Source organism: Macrobrachium rosenbergii, chromosome 18 (genome assembly GCF_040412425.1).
Source record: "Macrobrachium rosenbergii isolate ZJJX-2024 chromosome 18, ASM4041242v1, whole genome shotgun sequence".
In the NCBI taxonomy this organism is placed as follows: domain Eukaryota; kingdom Metazoa; phylum Arthropoda; class Malacostraca; order Decapoda; family Palaemonidae; genus Macrobrachium; species Macrobrachium rosenbergii.
The window spans coordinates 5,665,776-5,682,885 of record NC_089758.1 but is presented as its reverse complement, the minus strand read 5'-3'; the positions used below and the strand labels follow the sequence as shown (position 1 = coordinate 5,682,885).

Sequence of the window (17,110 nt, the reverse complement as noted above, 5' to 3'; positions counted from 1 at the left end):
TATATATATATATATATATATATATATATATATATATATAATCAAAAGCTACAAACGTCCTTTAATATCAATTCGCTCTACCTCGAAAAATAATATATTTTCATATATGTTACCGAAGGGAATTTTTAGTTGATAATAAGTTCGTCGTCCCGTGGGCTCGAACCAGCGAAGGACAAGAACTCAGGACTACAGTGGACGCATTTTAACCCACGCTAAAATGCATCCACTGTAGTCCTGAGTTCTTGTCCGTCGCTGGTTCGAGCCCACCGGACGACGAACTTATCAACTAAAAATTCCCCTTCGGTAACATATATAAAAATATATTATTTCGAGATAGAGCGAATTGGATATTAAAGACGTTTGTAGCTTACTGATTGTATATGAATCACGGTGATGTGATAAAAAGTCATATATATATATATATATATATATATATATATATATATATATATATATATATATATATATATATATATATATATATATATAAATAAAATATGCACACAATACTGGCAAATCTAATGCATTCGAAAAGGGATCTCAAAAAGCACGCATGTATTTGAGATCCGGTAAAAGGGTAACATTCGTGAAACCGACTGCCGTCAGACCAGCCACAGCAAGATACGAAGAGACTGGAAAGAACCAGCCCCGTCTCATGGAAAACGGCTGAAAGCAAAGTGAAAGGAAACCTCGATGTTTGTGACTTTCCTTCCTCTCCCCAACTCATTTGTTTTTCACTTCATTGTGAAAGCGTCACATAAAGGTAGCTCGCTATTTTATACGGTGTAACTACTGAAAAGAATAGGAATATAATTGCATCTAAATACTGTGCTGAATAAAGATTGAAAGGATACAGATTTTATCCATATATTTTATAGAAAATCTAGATTACCTTAACTGTAACTGAATCAGGGCAAATTAAGATCAAACTTCTGGTGAGGAGACAAAAATGCAGATTTTTCCCAAAATATCATTGAAAATACCAGTTCTGATACGTTTGCGGGATCCTTGAGGAACTCGATTATCCTCCTGACGATAAGATTTGATATGAATCAAAGCAAGAATTGCCTTAAGATGTCTTGCTTTACAAAATATGTAGAAGAGTTATTTCAAGAAATTATACAGGATTACAAATGATTGGATCTGCGTGCAAACAAAAACAGATACATACATATACAGTACATAATACATTAATAAATATATGCAGATAGATAGACACACACACACACACAGTTAATAAAGTTTGGTAAAATGTGGCAGAGGGTACACCTGATCGTTATTTAAAAGAAAAATTAAATAAAAGGTAGTTTAAACAACTAAATAACTGTTTAGATTATGGATATGATTCCAGTTGCGACAAAGAATTGTTAATATATATATATATATATATATATATATAATTATAGATATAGATATATATATATATATATATATATATATATATATATATATATATATATACATATACACATACATATACATTTATATATAAAACTATAAATATCTTTTAATACTGAACCCAATGTCTTGGGAATCACATCCAAAAGGAATTGTTACTGACAATTACTTCTGGTCCACCCAAGGTATAGGGAATTCCATATTAAACGATATTTGTGACATTATATATATATATATGTATATATATATATATATATATATACATATATATATATATATATATATATATATATATATATATATATATATATATATATATATATATATATATATATATATATATATATATAATGTATTAGTTGATATTGCACTAAAGACAGAACCCTATAAAAGGGAGAATAATGAATCATCTGAGGATGTGAAGCATTTGGGAAGTATTGCGTCGCATCAATATCTAAGTGCATTCTGTTTTCTAAAACCCTCTAAGTTGTAATCCACACACGGATTTTAGACATATATTATGCAATGAAGTTCCATTCTAGTATTTCGTTCACACTTAGCTTCAAAATAAGCTCATGGAATGTTTTCTGGAATTTGTACTTGGAGATAACATCACACTTAACATTCATAAATTTCCACTAATAAGGAAACACGTATGTTTAATCTTATTTCATGTGCCTACGTAAATGTTTCTTCAGATTAGAACTGATACTAGTCTTATACGGACAATGCGGACATGTGAACGGCTTCTCTCCAGTATGTCCCCGGTAATGCTCTAAAAAGTGAGAATGGTATGACGTGACGTAGCTGCAATAAGGGCAGTGGTGCTTCTTGCGTCTTCCCCTCTCTGGCCGGTAAGCATGACTGATGTTACTGGTGCCAGTGCTTCCTCTTCCTTCCACGGAATGATAGGAATTGCTGTTCATCCAAACCTGCAGAAAATGGTTGCTTATGAAAATGCTTAAGAAATGCCGTGGTGGCATCATTTTCAAGATATTGTATATAAAGGAAATTGTGCATTACCCTGTAAGGCCGGTCCGTTATCATATGGAACCTCAATTGAAAATGACAGAATATTATAACGAGTATCCACGACAATGAGACTCCTTCTGTTCCTATGCGCTGACATGACTCTTGGTGCGACATGCTCACTCCCTTTCAGTTCTAAGTTGAATGTTACCAAATCATTGTAGGACAAACAAAGAGTGAGTTATCTCCACATAACCAGAGTTTCTTTATTTCATTGCAAGCAATGAATTATTGACATGTAAAGATTACTTTCAGGAAGATATTAAGCTCACTCTTTGCCTGGCCTGCAGTAAATTGACAACATTTTCAACATGTAATTGAACAACACAATTTACGCAGTTAAAAAATGGTCACGTACAACTACCATATTATAATGACAGAGTCATTCAAATTTGGAAGCATCGTCAGCAGGAAATGTAGTCCAGGACGCTATTACGAAGAACAAACTTTACTTTCTGTCCCTTTCAGTAACTTGTTATCAATTCCTCAGGCACCTGAAATTGTGGCCCTGTGCACCTCAAGTCACGGATTCTCTTCAAGGTCAAAAACCATCCAGATCCATTAAGAGGGAGGATTCAGAAATGAATTTAAAGAAATGCCGAGATTAGCAGGACAGTCACCACCGAGGTTAAGACTTACAAGAAATGTGTTCTGAGACTGGTGTGTACCTCAGTATTTGTAGTAACGCCTTATTATCTTACTTGAAATTGATTTTTCCAGGTCTGGTACTTGACTGCCCATCCAGTCAGACTGCATGAACACTACTAAAGATGTTTTGAAAAGTCATACTCTCTCCCTTGCTGTCAAAACTGCATGAAAAAATAAACCGGTAATAACAGACTGGAGAATGACAGGATACTTGCAGCACGTCATAATAAAAGTCGCCTTAAGAAGGCTTTAGAGTACTAGTTTAAATGTCGACACCGTATCTTAAAGTCCAAGCCTGAGGAATGATAAACTTTGCCGTTTCTGAACTATGAATTCTTCGGTTAAATGAAATTAAAAAATTAAAAACATTAAACAAAGTTAACTGAAAAAAGAACCCATCACTTTATTTTCCTGTCACGGCTAATAATGCAAGCTGTTTATGAGATGAACACAACAAAACAAGCAACAACATGACATTCTACTTACTTCTGGCCATAAGGGTACACTGAAAAGAACAAATGATCTGTGGTATGGGGCAGTATGACAATCATAACACCAAACCAAAAAAAGCACAGTGATACACTGTGGACTGGGAGCGTACACAAACCCGAAATGCTCAGGCAATAAGAAACAATATTTACAGAAGCGGGCAAGACGTGATGTTCTGCAAAGTGCTAAGAGATACTTTCGGTAACTCCAAACTTTGTTGCTTACTTGTATAAAATACATCTTTGCCAAACACTGTCAAAGGTGGGATAAAATTGTGTTGAAAGATTCACAAGCCATTGCCTACTGCTATTACTAATCCCCTCTCAATTTCTGTTAAGACTCTGAGCAAGTTCCCATTTCATAAAATATTCTGCCGTCTTGTTTTCAAGACCAAGAGCCATGTTTCTAGCAGTTGTCAAATCATAAAGGTGCCAACAATTAGAAAAGAACTTGTCATTGTCAATAAAAGCCTTGTTCAGCCGACAAGAGCGTGTAACCACTTAAACCTCATCTAAGTATACTGTACTGAGAAAGTACCTTGTGGTTCATCATGGCACACTAAGCAAATAAGTTTGAATGACTATGCATTTACCTCATCTCTATAAAGGTTGAGCAATATCTCAACCAATATCACATACTTCTAATTGTTCCCTTATGTGTATTGGCCACCATGACGCAAATGTTTATTACATTTCAGATACGAAAAAAACAGATAAAGCATCAACTCTTCAAGGATCTTAAAACATGCTGGAACATTTGGCTGGCCCTCTTTGCACTCATACTCCTTTTTGAAATCAGAACATCATGAAATTTTGTTCGCCTGGAATGCTGCATCAAAACACTAAAAACAAAGTGCATAGTGTTATGGGAAAAACACTGCAGACATACAGTACTTCTAGAAATACCACACGAAAAACTAATCTATGAATCCTTCTCACCAATTTTCCACCGGTGGATCAACTGGTTTCCAACGCCCTAAGATGGTAGTCACCTGCGTTCCTCAGTGAGATCTTTTGCTCTCGCTAATCCATGTGACCTCTCTTCCTCCGACTCTACCGATTCGAGAGAACTGGCACATTGGTTACTTCATGCTTCTTTTAAGGCTGCTCACCCTTCCTTTTCAGTGTCTGTGTTATTCATCCTCTCGTGTCCTTGTGGGTCTATGCACTGAACTACTGAGTGAATACAACTCTAAAGCTCTCATTTCCTAAATATATCGTCTCTCAGTGATTCAAGTGTTCCTGGTCGTACTACTTTGTCACTCTTTACACCTATGCATTCCTATAAACTTTCAGCTCATAAGGCCTGTAGAATGCTACCATCCTTGAAAACCTACAGGGCTTCAAACATGGATCCTATTCTTAAAAGATTCGTTGAAAAATTTGTAGACAAAATGGTTCTGGTGCTTTTTTTTACAACATAGTATAGTTGTCGTCTCATCTACATAGCTCTCCGATTCAAGACTTTCCTTGAAAAAACAATCCACATCAACCCTTGAACTCAAGGTCCTCCTCCTTTGCTTTCTACTAAGGCTAACGCATCCCAACAACCTGAATGAAGCGAATCGGTATATATAACTCTTTAACACAAAACACACTGTAGATTTTCAGAATTTCATTAACACGTGGTGACCCCTCTGCAGGTCCTGGCTAATCTTTTGTCACTGCTCTTGTTATTTCTCATGTGATTGACAACTCGGCTGTTTGCTTAGCTAGCCAAGCTCCCTCCACGTGGCTTTTCCCCGATGCTGAACACATACGGCATTTCATAAGCCCTGCAAAGTAGGATGAGCGTTATTGCTTACCGTATATTCTTTCGATAACCACTTTCGAAGTTTGACCAACTTCGTCGATAAATTCTGCTGAACAACATACTTTTTTAAATGGCAAAATTGGTTTTGATAAAGTGAAATATTTATCTCACAAAAGTTGACCGACAAGAAAACATGCCAACCATTAGCCGTGATAACTGTGATTATGATTGAAATTGTGAATCAATAATGCTCTACTACATAAAACTACATACTACAGAAACAAGCAAAGATGTCTATATATTGCCTGTCACGACTGCAGATGGTTGATATATATATGACATGAACGTACATAATCTATAGTGTAAAAAAGGAGACTTCCAAGACACTGAATTCTAATAAGATCTCCCGTTCTTTATTTCTACATCACAACCCTACAGTGATGAATGAAATGGTTTTCCCGGCTTCTTTAAAAAGCGGAAACTTTATCTACGGCTTTCAACCTCGGATGCTATGAGTCTCCTCAGGATATCTATTTGTAAACGTGTCAAGTTATTTAAATGTATATATTATACTTTTTGCTATTAATACAAATTCTCATTTGATGCTACTGTATGTTAATACTTGTGACTTCTCATGGAGAAAATGTCAGTTGCGCAGAAAATGCCGCCAATTTTACATTGCATGTTATTAAGTGTGGTGTGTTATATCTTCAAATAACAAGAAAATGTTCTTAAGAAGATTGTGGTTTCAAGACTTCTTACTTGTCCTTGCAACAGTTTTTTTTTTATAAACGGTAAAAGAAATTAACATTTCAAAACCATACATCTCAACTTCACTATGAAAATAAAATCAATTGTCCTACAGGAATTGCAAATACCAACAAAAAAGATACCTACACGAACAGTTCATGATGCAGTATCAGAAGGTAATGTAAATAAAACAATGCTTCATTCTAAATGAGAATTTATAACACTAAAACAGAGTCGAGGTTATCACTGTCAACACAAAAACTGCAACCTACCATTCATCTGTCTGTAACACCGGCTATTCAGTTCCACATTCCTTGTGACTGAAAAAATGCAAGGTATACGAACCTTTCGAATTTGTTTTGTACGGGCAGTAAGGACACGACAATTCTGATGTATCTTTGTGGACCAAGCGGATATGACGTACCAAATTCGACTTATCGTTAGATGTATAGTTACAGAGGGAACACGAGAAAGGCTTCTCCCCAGTATGGGTGCGATAATGTTTCTCGAAATTATACCGATGGCGACAACTATAGGGACAGCGAGGACAAGAATACATATCTCTTTTCTGGGAAGTCTGAAGAAGCCGGTCCACCTCATTTTCGGCGGTCCTTGTTTTCACATTATCCAGCCACACCTGTAGGGAATTGCAACTGATTCAGTGAAATCTTATTTCATTACCTTTCACGATTATTTAAAATTAGTATGACTCAGAGTTCAGCCATACATTGAACTTTTCAGATATTGAAAATCCTTATAAATATCATGTTCCTAATTCCATGTAATGTATAAATAGTTGCGTCCTTTGGTGCGCTGCCGGTCTTACAAATTCTCCTTGAAATCCGTACCCAGCATAAGAAACGAAATATTTTGATTGAGCAACAAACATAACACCAAAAATTTGGGATTGTCCCATGAGGAATGCAATTGGGGTAATGTGCCTACTGCTCTCAATCCCCACAACCCCATCGCCAGCCTCTTCACTATCTTACCATTTGGGGGATTATAGCTGTACATGTAGGCAGTAAAAAACTGCATTTCAGTGCTGTTCGAAACAATGATCGAGGCATAATAAATAAGAACAATTACTTTGGAAAAACATGCAGTTTTCATTCACCACCTGACAGATCTAAACCAATGGACTTGGGTAGCCTCCAACTGACATTTGAATCCTTTGTGCTTGCGTGAAGACCTCACAGCATATCTCTATCATGTTAGTTACTTTGTTACGCACTACGTACACAAGACACTTAGTGTAAGAACGAAGCAAAACCTCGTACATATACGACTATGAGGGGAAAATGTGATTTAAACTTTCGAGGAAAACTTCTCCAAAGTCATTTATTGTATATGTTCTTTTAATCTCTGTATAAAATATGGTTACCTTACTAAAAATTAAATATCAAGTGGCTCATCGCATGTCCTAAGTTATACCTAAACTACAATAAAGTTACATTTGGCAAAATTCAGTCATGGCAAGGGTCTTTAGTTTCAGTAACAAAAAAATACCTGCCCTTCAAACGGCTTAAATGTTAGGTAGTACCAGTGCCAATTTCAACGTAACAGGGATGAAGTAGATGATATGAAGGCAACCTGGAGCTTTACATTTTTATTAAATTTTTATTGATAATGAGTGAGTAAATTACAAGTTCCAAAAGTGTTCAAGGAATTGTGGAAAATACAATATTTAATATGTGTCAAGGTGGCCTGCATCCCTGACGCTCACACAGACGGGTGTGTGTGTGTGTGTCGGGGGGGGGGGGGATAAGTTAAACTGACTAGAAAATCGTTGCTTGAAAGGGTTCCTCCCCCTGAACTAAATCATGAGGAATCTGCAACAATCAGTAGCACTTCAGCACTCCGCATTTACAACTGAGCCACTTTACGCCAATTTCTTCTGCAATCAAGTTAAACAACCTTACACCACATTTCAAACCAAAATAGACGAAAAGTAGAAACCTATTACAAAGTGCGTTAAATACCTGAATGCTTTCTTTATTTTACAAATTTTGCATGACTCTCCTCCGAGTTCAACATGAGAAATAAAACTACAAACATTTCAGTTTATTTTATTAAAGCTTTACAATCCGGCACAAATGGAAAATCAGGACCAATGTTTATTCCATAAAAAAATGTCCTCCTCCATTTTCTAAAAAATATGCATTGTGTTACATAAAAAAAACATAACCGAGTCTATGGTACGATCTATGTGGAAGGCCACTGCAATCGAAGGCAATCATTGTATATATATATATATATATATATATATATATATATATATATATATATATATATATATATATATATATATATATATATATATATATCAGTGATGGTTAAAGATATGATATTTCAAACGGTCATTACGATTGCATTCGAAAGGGCACTGAGGACACGAGAACCTTTTCTTGGAGGTATGAATCAAATAGTGCTGAGTGAGGTTCCACTTTTTCCTAGTTCTGAAGGGGCACTGAGGGCATGAATAGTATCTATACCCAGGAGGCGGAATGCCAGAGACTGCCAACCGGTTCCGAGGATCGACTTCTACCTGAGCACCATTACTCTGACTGTTGTCAATATCCACCCACACCTGCAGGAAACGTTAAACAGTCTTATTTTCACGGTGGACAAATGAAAATAAAAATGCTATGCTATAACTGAACTGTGTATATAATTGTATAATAGTGAAATATAGGTAACTAATAATCATTAATACACTTGGTTCTGGGATAGCTGTAATGACATAATGCAACGAATTGTGTGGCACGTTTTCCCTTTCCTTGAGCACAGGCAATAAATGTTTCCTGACCAAAAAAGGGATCTGATGGTTCAAAAACTGAATTTTCATGTTATGGCATAGGAAAAGTTGAACATTCAAATGGTGATATGGGATTTTAAAAATGGAATAACACCATCCCAGCCACACTGGGGGACACTTCCATCTTCCTCTCTCCCTCGCACACCTTGGCCATCAATTCTATCAACACTCGCCACTTTATGCCTGCAGTATGCCACTCGAGTCTTAAAGCGATGGTTCGCCTTGTTAGAGTTCAAAATCATCTGTTTCCCATCAAATCTCTTCTCGAAATCTGCCTCTTTTTCTTTTAGATTAGTAATAAAATATTTTACGCATTATTCCAGTAGATGACGCGCCAGGGAACTAATATATGCTGGGAAAAATAGAACGAGTTAACTGTGTAACTATCACTTTTGCGCAGACTCATCAACATTATTTAACAAGTTCTGCCAGCATTATGTTTAAGGATACTTCAGCAACACCTCAAAAACTCATACATAATTACTGTTACATTATTTCATTGGAAACTTGGCCAGGGTAATACAAATATCTCGGATAAAAATGAGTTTATCATTTGTTTTTGAAGTGTGTTTACTTTCTTGACAGCACTGGTAACTTATAGGTAACCATAATGAGTCTGCGTCTGTGTAAGAAATACATGCAAATCAATAGTTTATATCCGAGAACTTTTCTGAGAACTTGACAGCTACAGTTTTACTAGGCATAATTCTGAATTGGGAAAAGGAAACCTCGTAGAGCAGTTTACCTTTGATGTTTTGTACATGATACGCAGCTAAAATTCTTATGGCATAACGAGGAGGAATAATGAATAGAACTATTTTTATTACCTTATCTAAAAAGACATAAACATAAAAATGTTGACCTTTCATCAGTGTGACGTAAAATGGCCTGTTTTCACAAACAAACTTCTTTTATATATAGCAACACCAGTCACAGGCCCTAGGTTGTAATGGCAAATAAATATTTACGGAAATAAAAAGGCAAATGAACGCAACCCAAATGAATGTGTACGAGACTCACACAAACTTGTGCTCCGAAGTTTCCCTGACGGATGCTTTTCCCGCAGTGAGCCCGAGATGGAAATTTCGTCAGATAATGCGACGTCACTATGTTCTCTGGTGGCCAGAAGGAAGAGTAAGATGCAAACAGGACTTTCTTTTATTAAAAGTATCATACATTGTGTGACTTGCAACAACTGAACTGAAGTCGACACATATGACATATATCCAAAATAAATATTTTACTTGGAGTCAGAATAAATATCACAAGGGGCTTTCATAATCTTAATCTGTCAGCCACAAAAAAACTCTTAAACATCGTTAGTAAAGTGCAGACAACAAACTTTCGTAATACATAATTATGATTCCTTTAGGTTGCCACTGGCCGCTGTAACACATGAATGCAAATATTTAAATAACAGTACATGGAAATCCACTCTAGAAAAACCTTCTTCTTCTTCTTCATGTGCTGTGCAGCCAGTAAGTCTGGCGATGTATTATCCAGACAAAAGTGAAAGATATTCTAAGAAAGCACGAAATTATTTATGTGACTGCAAATGAAGCTTAAAGACCCTTTCCTCACCACACTGAAACGGACAATACGGACATGAAAGCCAGCCATGACAGTGAGTCCTTAGGTGTTGATGATAAACATTTCTGTGCTTAGTTTTGAAGGAGCACTGAGCACACGTGTAGATCAACTCTCTCGTGTGAATAAGAACATGTTGCGACAGGATGGAATTGTCCCTCGCCTGGTAGGGACAGTGAGGACACGCAAAGGGCCTTTCTCCAGTATGAATTCGGCAATGTCTTATGAAATTATACCGTTTGGTGCATGTGTAGAGACACTGAGGACACTGAAATGTTTCCTTTGACCTTCTGCTGTTGCCAGAGGTCTTCGAGCTTTGAGACCATGCCTTGTCATCCATTCGCTTGTCATTTTCAAGCCACACCTGCAAGAAATGTTGCCACTTAATAAAGACATCATCTTGACATTTCTCAAACAGCAATATTTTCCTTTACCCCCAAGTCATGATCTACTTCTGATTAGCCCAATCTGATCATAACAAGACAAAAATGTTTAATATCTGATAACACACCAACAAAAATCACTTCATTTTTACCTTGGTATGAAGAGCACAAATAAAATGCTAGACGCCACGGGATGGAAGTGTCAAAGACATGAGCTACGCAACTGTACTCGGTCAACTACTTTCCCACAGTATACTTACTTGGCAAGATAAATTCATGAAGCAATCTGAAAATTTTCTTCCGTCGCTGAACAGAGTAGTTGGGAAACTATGAATCTTTTTCACTTATCACTAAAGGTTATTAGAACCGGCATCAGAAAGCAATAAAGACATAGGGACGTTTACAAAGGCTCTGCACAACTAACTGGAAAAAGACTTGGAATGGCTCTGGAAGCAAATGAGGGAATGTACGAAAGGACTGTTTAGCCAACTCTCCTTTCTGGAAGTGAAGTGTGGGTAACGACTGAAAGGAAAAAATGGTTGAAACTACTGACAGAATTGTTTTCATACTATATGTGACATAAGTATTAATAAACGAGTGAGAAACATAGATACATACAAGTTGTAGAAAGATTAGTGGGTAAAAGGATGTTTAAGAGTATTTTTGAGAAAAGAATGACAGCCGAAGGGTTGGGAAGGAGGAGTTGAGGAAGTCCTTGAAAGTGTTGAATGTATAGTGTGAAAAAGGCATTGGAAAGGAAGGAACTTTACATCCAAGATGGGCAAGAGTGCATGCAAGAAAGCGGTGAAAGGTGGAGTATGTAATGGAGGACCTATGCGCAGATGGTGGGCTTCCTGTGAAGGCTTACGAAGCAGCTAAGGTTCATCACGACATTATATTCCATCCTTATCATTTGTTGACAACAAATGCAAACTTTAATCTTCAGTCACTGGAAAATTCATTTAATACCAATACTGCATTTTACCTTCTCTGGACAATACAATTTACAATGACAAAACTTCCTGTGTATTATGGGAAAGTATTAATAAAATAACTATGAAGATGTTCTAGTTTATTAATGTGTATATCTATAATATTTGTCACTTATCTGTATGTTCACAAATATTAAACAACAAATGTTTAATATCCAATTCACTATAACTCTGAAAGAACTTAACCAAAGAGAGTTATCATTGATCCCCAGCAGGATTCAAACTGCTGCCTGGTTTACAAAGCACAATAGACAGTGACTTTGACCACTTGGCTCTATATACAAACATACATTTATATATTTATATATATATAAAATATATAGTATGTATATATATATATATATATATATATATATATATATATATATATAATACATATATATAGTATGTATATATAATACATATATATATATATACACACGTTTTAGCTGTACTAAAGCTGTCAGTGATTCATTTAATAAAACATAACCGTGACAAATCTAGGAAGAATGACGATATTTACTGCCATATTTAGAAAAGACAAGACATTCTGATGCAGCTACTTTTAGCTCCTTTATTAATCAAAAAGTAATCAAGTTACCAATAACACTCACGTCTCCATCGGGACGAAAAAGTTTAGAAATTATAGGCTCAACACCTAACTGCATTCTATATTTTGTATGCCTGTACATTATGCCAGTATACATTTTTAATTAATATTTGCTTGTAACAATGTTTTTATGTTCCTATATCTAAGTCTATATGACGAAGTGAATGAATGGATTTATAATAGACCTACCGAAGTGAAAAATGGTAAAGAAAAGATAAACTCAATTCTCCTTCTGTTTTCCAAAACCTTGAAAATATATCAAACAACAAATGTTATTCTGTATCTTTTGATAACCGTATTTATTAGCATCCACATAGAACAACCACAACTTCCCGATTCCCTGACAATTTCCGCAGAAGCCTCTCAAAGTACGAACCAGCAAGTGGAATTAGTAAAATTCCTTTCACAATGGGGTTCGAACTGTAATCAAGCTGATCAAGAGTACGTGTGTATGTGCACTTGTATAATTTGTGAATGTGGCCATTGTATTTCATATATATAGCCTAAAATTTATTATTACTTTCCTCATCCCAGATCTATACTTTTCATAACAGCCCGTACTATAAACCCCACTTTTCTACATAGAATAATTCTCACCTCCGCAAAATAGCAGGGGTCCATGGGTCTGGATTGAACGCTTACGGTATAATTACTGCACGCGTATCGACACTACCATAATACACTTTACATACTTGGTGGCAAGTAAATAATTATAAAAACAAAACAAAAAAAGTAATGCATTCATTCAATGTCGTCTAACCATCAGTGGATTCGGTGTCATGAACTTACTTTTAATTTTTACAGTACCTCTAATACGTTTCCTTTTGATAAACACGAACATTTGAGGCTTAAAGATTCACGAGAAGATTTGGCACAAAGAACTGGGAAGTCTCAGAAGCACGAACATGGCACTCTTGAGCAGGTTGGGCCAATTCTTGATAGTCCAAATAGTGAAAAACATATCTACACCATCGGGTCAATTAACATTCACGGAGCTAGCACGCAGAAATACTTGTCTGAAGACTTCAAACAACAGCAGAAAACTCGAAACTTCACTCGAGTGAAACGAAAAAAAAAAGGAAAAAAAAAATAAGAAATTTCGCTTTCGTTAGGGTTAACGTGCTCCAGTAAAACGTCAGGCCAACGAGTAAATCAAGCAACAACATTCAATTTTAACTGCAAGTTGCAAATATCATGTGGTAAACATTTGATTACGATTGCACAAAATGGTTATGGTACCCCTTTGCAACTAAGATATGTTCCATATAAAATAATTTTAATTCCATTGAAAGTAAATATAAATCAACAAATACAAACACTGATTACGACTGCAACTGTTGTACTAAAAGATCCGCGACAAAAAAAAAGACTTTTCAAACAGCCTGCTCAGCTGCGAAACGATGCCTTGCAGAATGATCCAGTCAGAACGGAACACATCAGCCCCGTGTTCATAGATGGGTGTGCAGGTGACTTTTAATGCTACTTCTTCTCGTGGCACGGTAGGGGCAGTAGGGGCACGAAAACGGTTTCTCTCCGGTGTGGGTGCGGTTGTGCTGCAATAAGTTCGACTTATCTCCCGTTTGGTAAGGGCAATGTTGACACCTGAATGGCTTGACGCCGGTGTGGGTACGGTAATGTTTAACGAGGTCACCTCGATTAAGGGTATGATAATGACACTGTAAACACTGGTAAACTTTGGGTAACTTTCTTCCGTAAGTAGTGTTCCTTGGGGACCCTGCTGCCACTGCGCCACCTCCGGCGGTAGGAGAAACCATAGGGCTACTGTTATTTTGCAGCCACACCTGTAGAATAATGGCTCGTCTTAATAACTTCAATAGTACACGTCAAGGTTAAAATATTTTTAGAATTCACTAATACAGTAATCAGATTAGGAATCATTAGAATTACACCACACAGCAGTTCAAGCTTTACTGCACTTTTTACATCTGCAATTTCTGAGATCGATTCTACAACACTGTCATCCAAATAAACAAATACAGGAACACTGACACACAAAAGCTATAACTCATTTCTTGCAGGGCTAGTCTCAAGTTTAAGACAGCAGTATCTCTAACCTTAATATATGTGTAAGTTACCAATATTGCAAGTTACATACTGATATCAAAATGCGGCATGAGTCTTCCTGTGGTATTTCTATTCTTCAAGGTGTGTATAACAATTGTAGTAAAAACTACATACTTCTCCAAAAAGATACCTTCAACTGAAAGAAAGGAGTCTTTAAACGCTTCTGTCTTTCATTCTCAATAATTTCAAGCGGATAGAAATCTGCTCTACCTCAGTAAAAATAGACATACAGTTCCAAAACATATGGATGTTCACAAAATGAGCCTGCTGTTTGCTGCATCATACCAAAATGTGAAAATATCAAACAGCCCTACCGTTACAACCTTTAGCACGCCTAAGACACTTAACCTTGTCTTGGGTCACACAAATTAATAGTAAATCTTTTAAAAAAAATTTTGCTACGCAAACTTGCACAAGGCTGTCTTACAAGGCCATAGCATAACCAACCTACATACCGCAAATATTGGAAGTGCTGCTCCCAGTCAAAGGGAAGACCTTTTATGTGAACCGAGATCATACCTCATGGAACAAGTCACCAGTCAATGGCCACTTTTTCTGGTTTAAATATGTAAACAAATATCTGGTGAGTTCTGGTGAGCATTCAAGACGTAAGGTATAAAATACATGGTCTTCGAATCTCTTTTTAAAGCTTAGCAACGTTCGGTAACGTTACATGTTGAATACTTGATATCAGACAAGACAGTAAGACTGACTAGTTGACCGACACTTATGAAACTGAAAATATTGGTTAATTCCCACAACTATCACGGAGAAAAGCATCACAGCTGTCTGAACACCATATATCCGGACACCAAAAATTAATCAGATTTTATGGACTGACCATAAAAATAACGAAAGCTACAAAAATATTAAGTTCTTTATTTAACGAGTAGATATAGGGTAACGTCGAGAGAGAGAGAGAGAGAGAGAGAGAGAGAGAGAGAGAGAGAGAGAGAGAGAGAGAGAGAGAGAGAGAGAGAGCTACTCTACTGGTAACTAAATATACCCTATTAGTAGAAGGAGCAAAGCTTTACATTGGGTACATAAAGTCTGTATTACTTGACGCAACAGAAACATGGGCACTAACAAGGAAAATGGAGATTCTGAAAAGGTGTGACCGTGGAAGGTAAAGATACATGGCTGGAGTAGGTCAAGATCATATTACAAAAGTGGAATTGGTGAGGTGGTATCAAGGGGATGGAAAAAAGTTTGAGATCTCACAGACAAGACAGTTTTGACAGAAACAGCTGATTAGGAAAGCAGCACAAACGGAAACAGCAGGTTAAAGACCGGCAGAAAGGCACAGGAAACCACGGAAATCATGGTACAATCTGTTCACGTTCAGTAAACAGTGCTGCATTCACGCTCACACCTCTTCCACATTATCTACACAATCACCTTCCACCTTCTTGACACCAAAAGTTGGTTTTGCTTAAAATGATTTTTAGTCCTCCCCCTCTATTCTACCCTTCCATCGCGAACATTTCTAAGGCCTCTTCCTCTCATTCTGCTGTTAACACAAAGGCATCTAGACATTTTAGCTCCTATGAGAATCTTTCTTCACACCATTACTATAACCTGACTGATACCAACTTTCATATCCAATTCCTCCACTGTACCTGCTGTTCTCATCACTTCAGATATTGTCATATTACAAAGTACTACAATTTCAATTCACAGTAGCTTGTCTCTCGCTGTCAAATTTCTTTTCATGACCCTCAAACTTATGATATACACTTTTCCCAAGCTACTAGACCTGCGGTTGCATCATTACACTACTGGTTTTATTTTTGATTTCCTGTCACTACGCCAAAATAACAAGCGTTAATATCAGGCAAAACTGCTGCAACCTTTCCTCCAGCACCACCTCACAAACTTCCATAAAATGCGCCAGCAAATATGCTTCTTGACACTTTCTACAGCATAGTCCCTTCATTTGTCTTCAGTATGTCTTTGCCGTACTACAGTAGGACCTCTAAGATATAGATAATTTCCAACAGTATTGTGGCCTCACTTGTCGTGAAATTAGATTAGCAAATGGTTGGTGATGAACTACCATTGAAGAATGGTCAAAAAAAGGGGGCGAGGGCAGGAGTGGTGGCGAGGGACTATGTTACTGAGTGTTATAGGCCATACAACAGTATGCCGCCGAATGGCATGGCAACAGAACCACTCACTCAGTTTCCTCCTCACAACTATCGGTTAAAGGCTGCTTCCATATGAATGATGGATGACTAATGAAATGTCAATGTCATTGTTTAAATTCAACCACTTTTTTTTTTTATTCATATAACCTTTTAAAATAGTAAAAGATGGAACTACCATAACTGGGGAAGCTGCCTGTATTGAACTGAATATAGAATTTATGTCAAAGGCCAAGCACTGGGACCTATGAGATCACTCAGCGCTGAAACGAAAATTGACAGTAAAACTTTGAAAGGTGTAACTAGAGGAAAACCTCGCAGTCGCATTACGAATCAGTTGTTAGGAGAGGGTGGAAATTAAGATGGAAGAAAGAGAATATGACAAGAGGTACAATAAAAGGGAAATCTGCCAGTACAAAATCGTGTAAAAAGGGTTGTGGTGAAAT

At 36.7% G+C, this 17,110-nt stretch overlaps 1 protein-coding gene across 23 annotated transcripts in view; it reads right to left on the bottom strand.

The window, feature by feature from the left end:
- Window positions 1–17,110, bottom strand: part of LOC136848048 (zinc finger and BTB domain-containing protein 7B-like) — a 212,859-nt gene that overhangs the window by 41,919 nt on the left and 153,830 nt on the right. Inside the window, exon 6 of one of the 23 annotated variants that reach the window (XM_067120145.1) lies at window positions 6,273–6,703. The exons of 20 other annotated variants lie outside the window; for them this stretch is intronic. In XM_067120145.1, coding sequence (XP_066976246.1) covers window positions 6,362–6,703 — 342 coding nt within the window. In that variant the 3' untranslated portion in view covers window positions 6,273–6,361. Of the gene's footprint in view, window positions 1–6,272; window positions 6,704–10,024; window positions 10,836–12,249; window positions 14,238–17,110 lie in introns of those variants that run through there. 2 more of the 23 variants (XM_067120140.1, XM_067120144.1) reach the window with 2 other exon arrangements.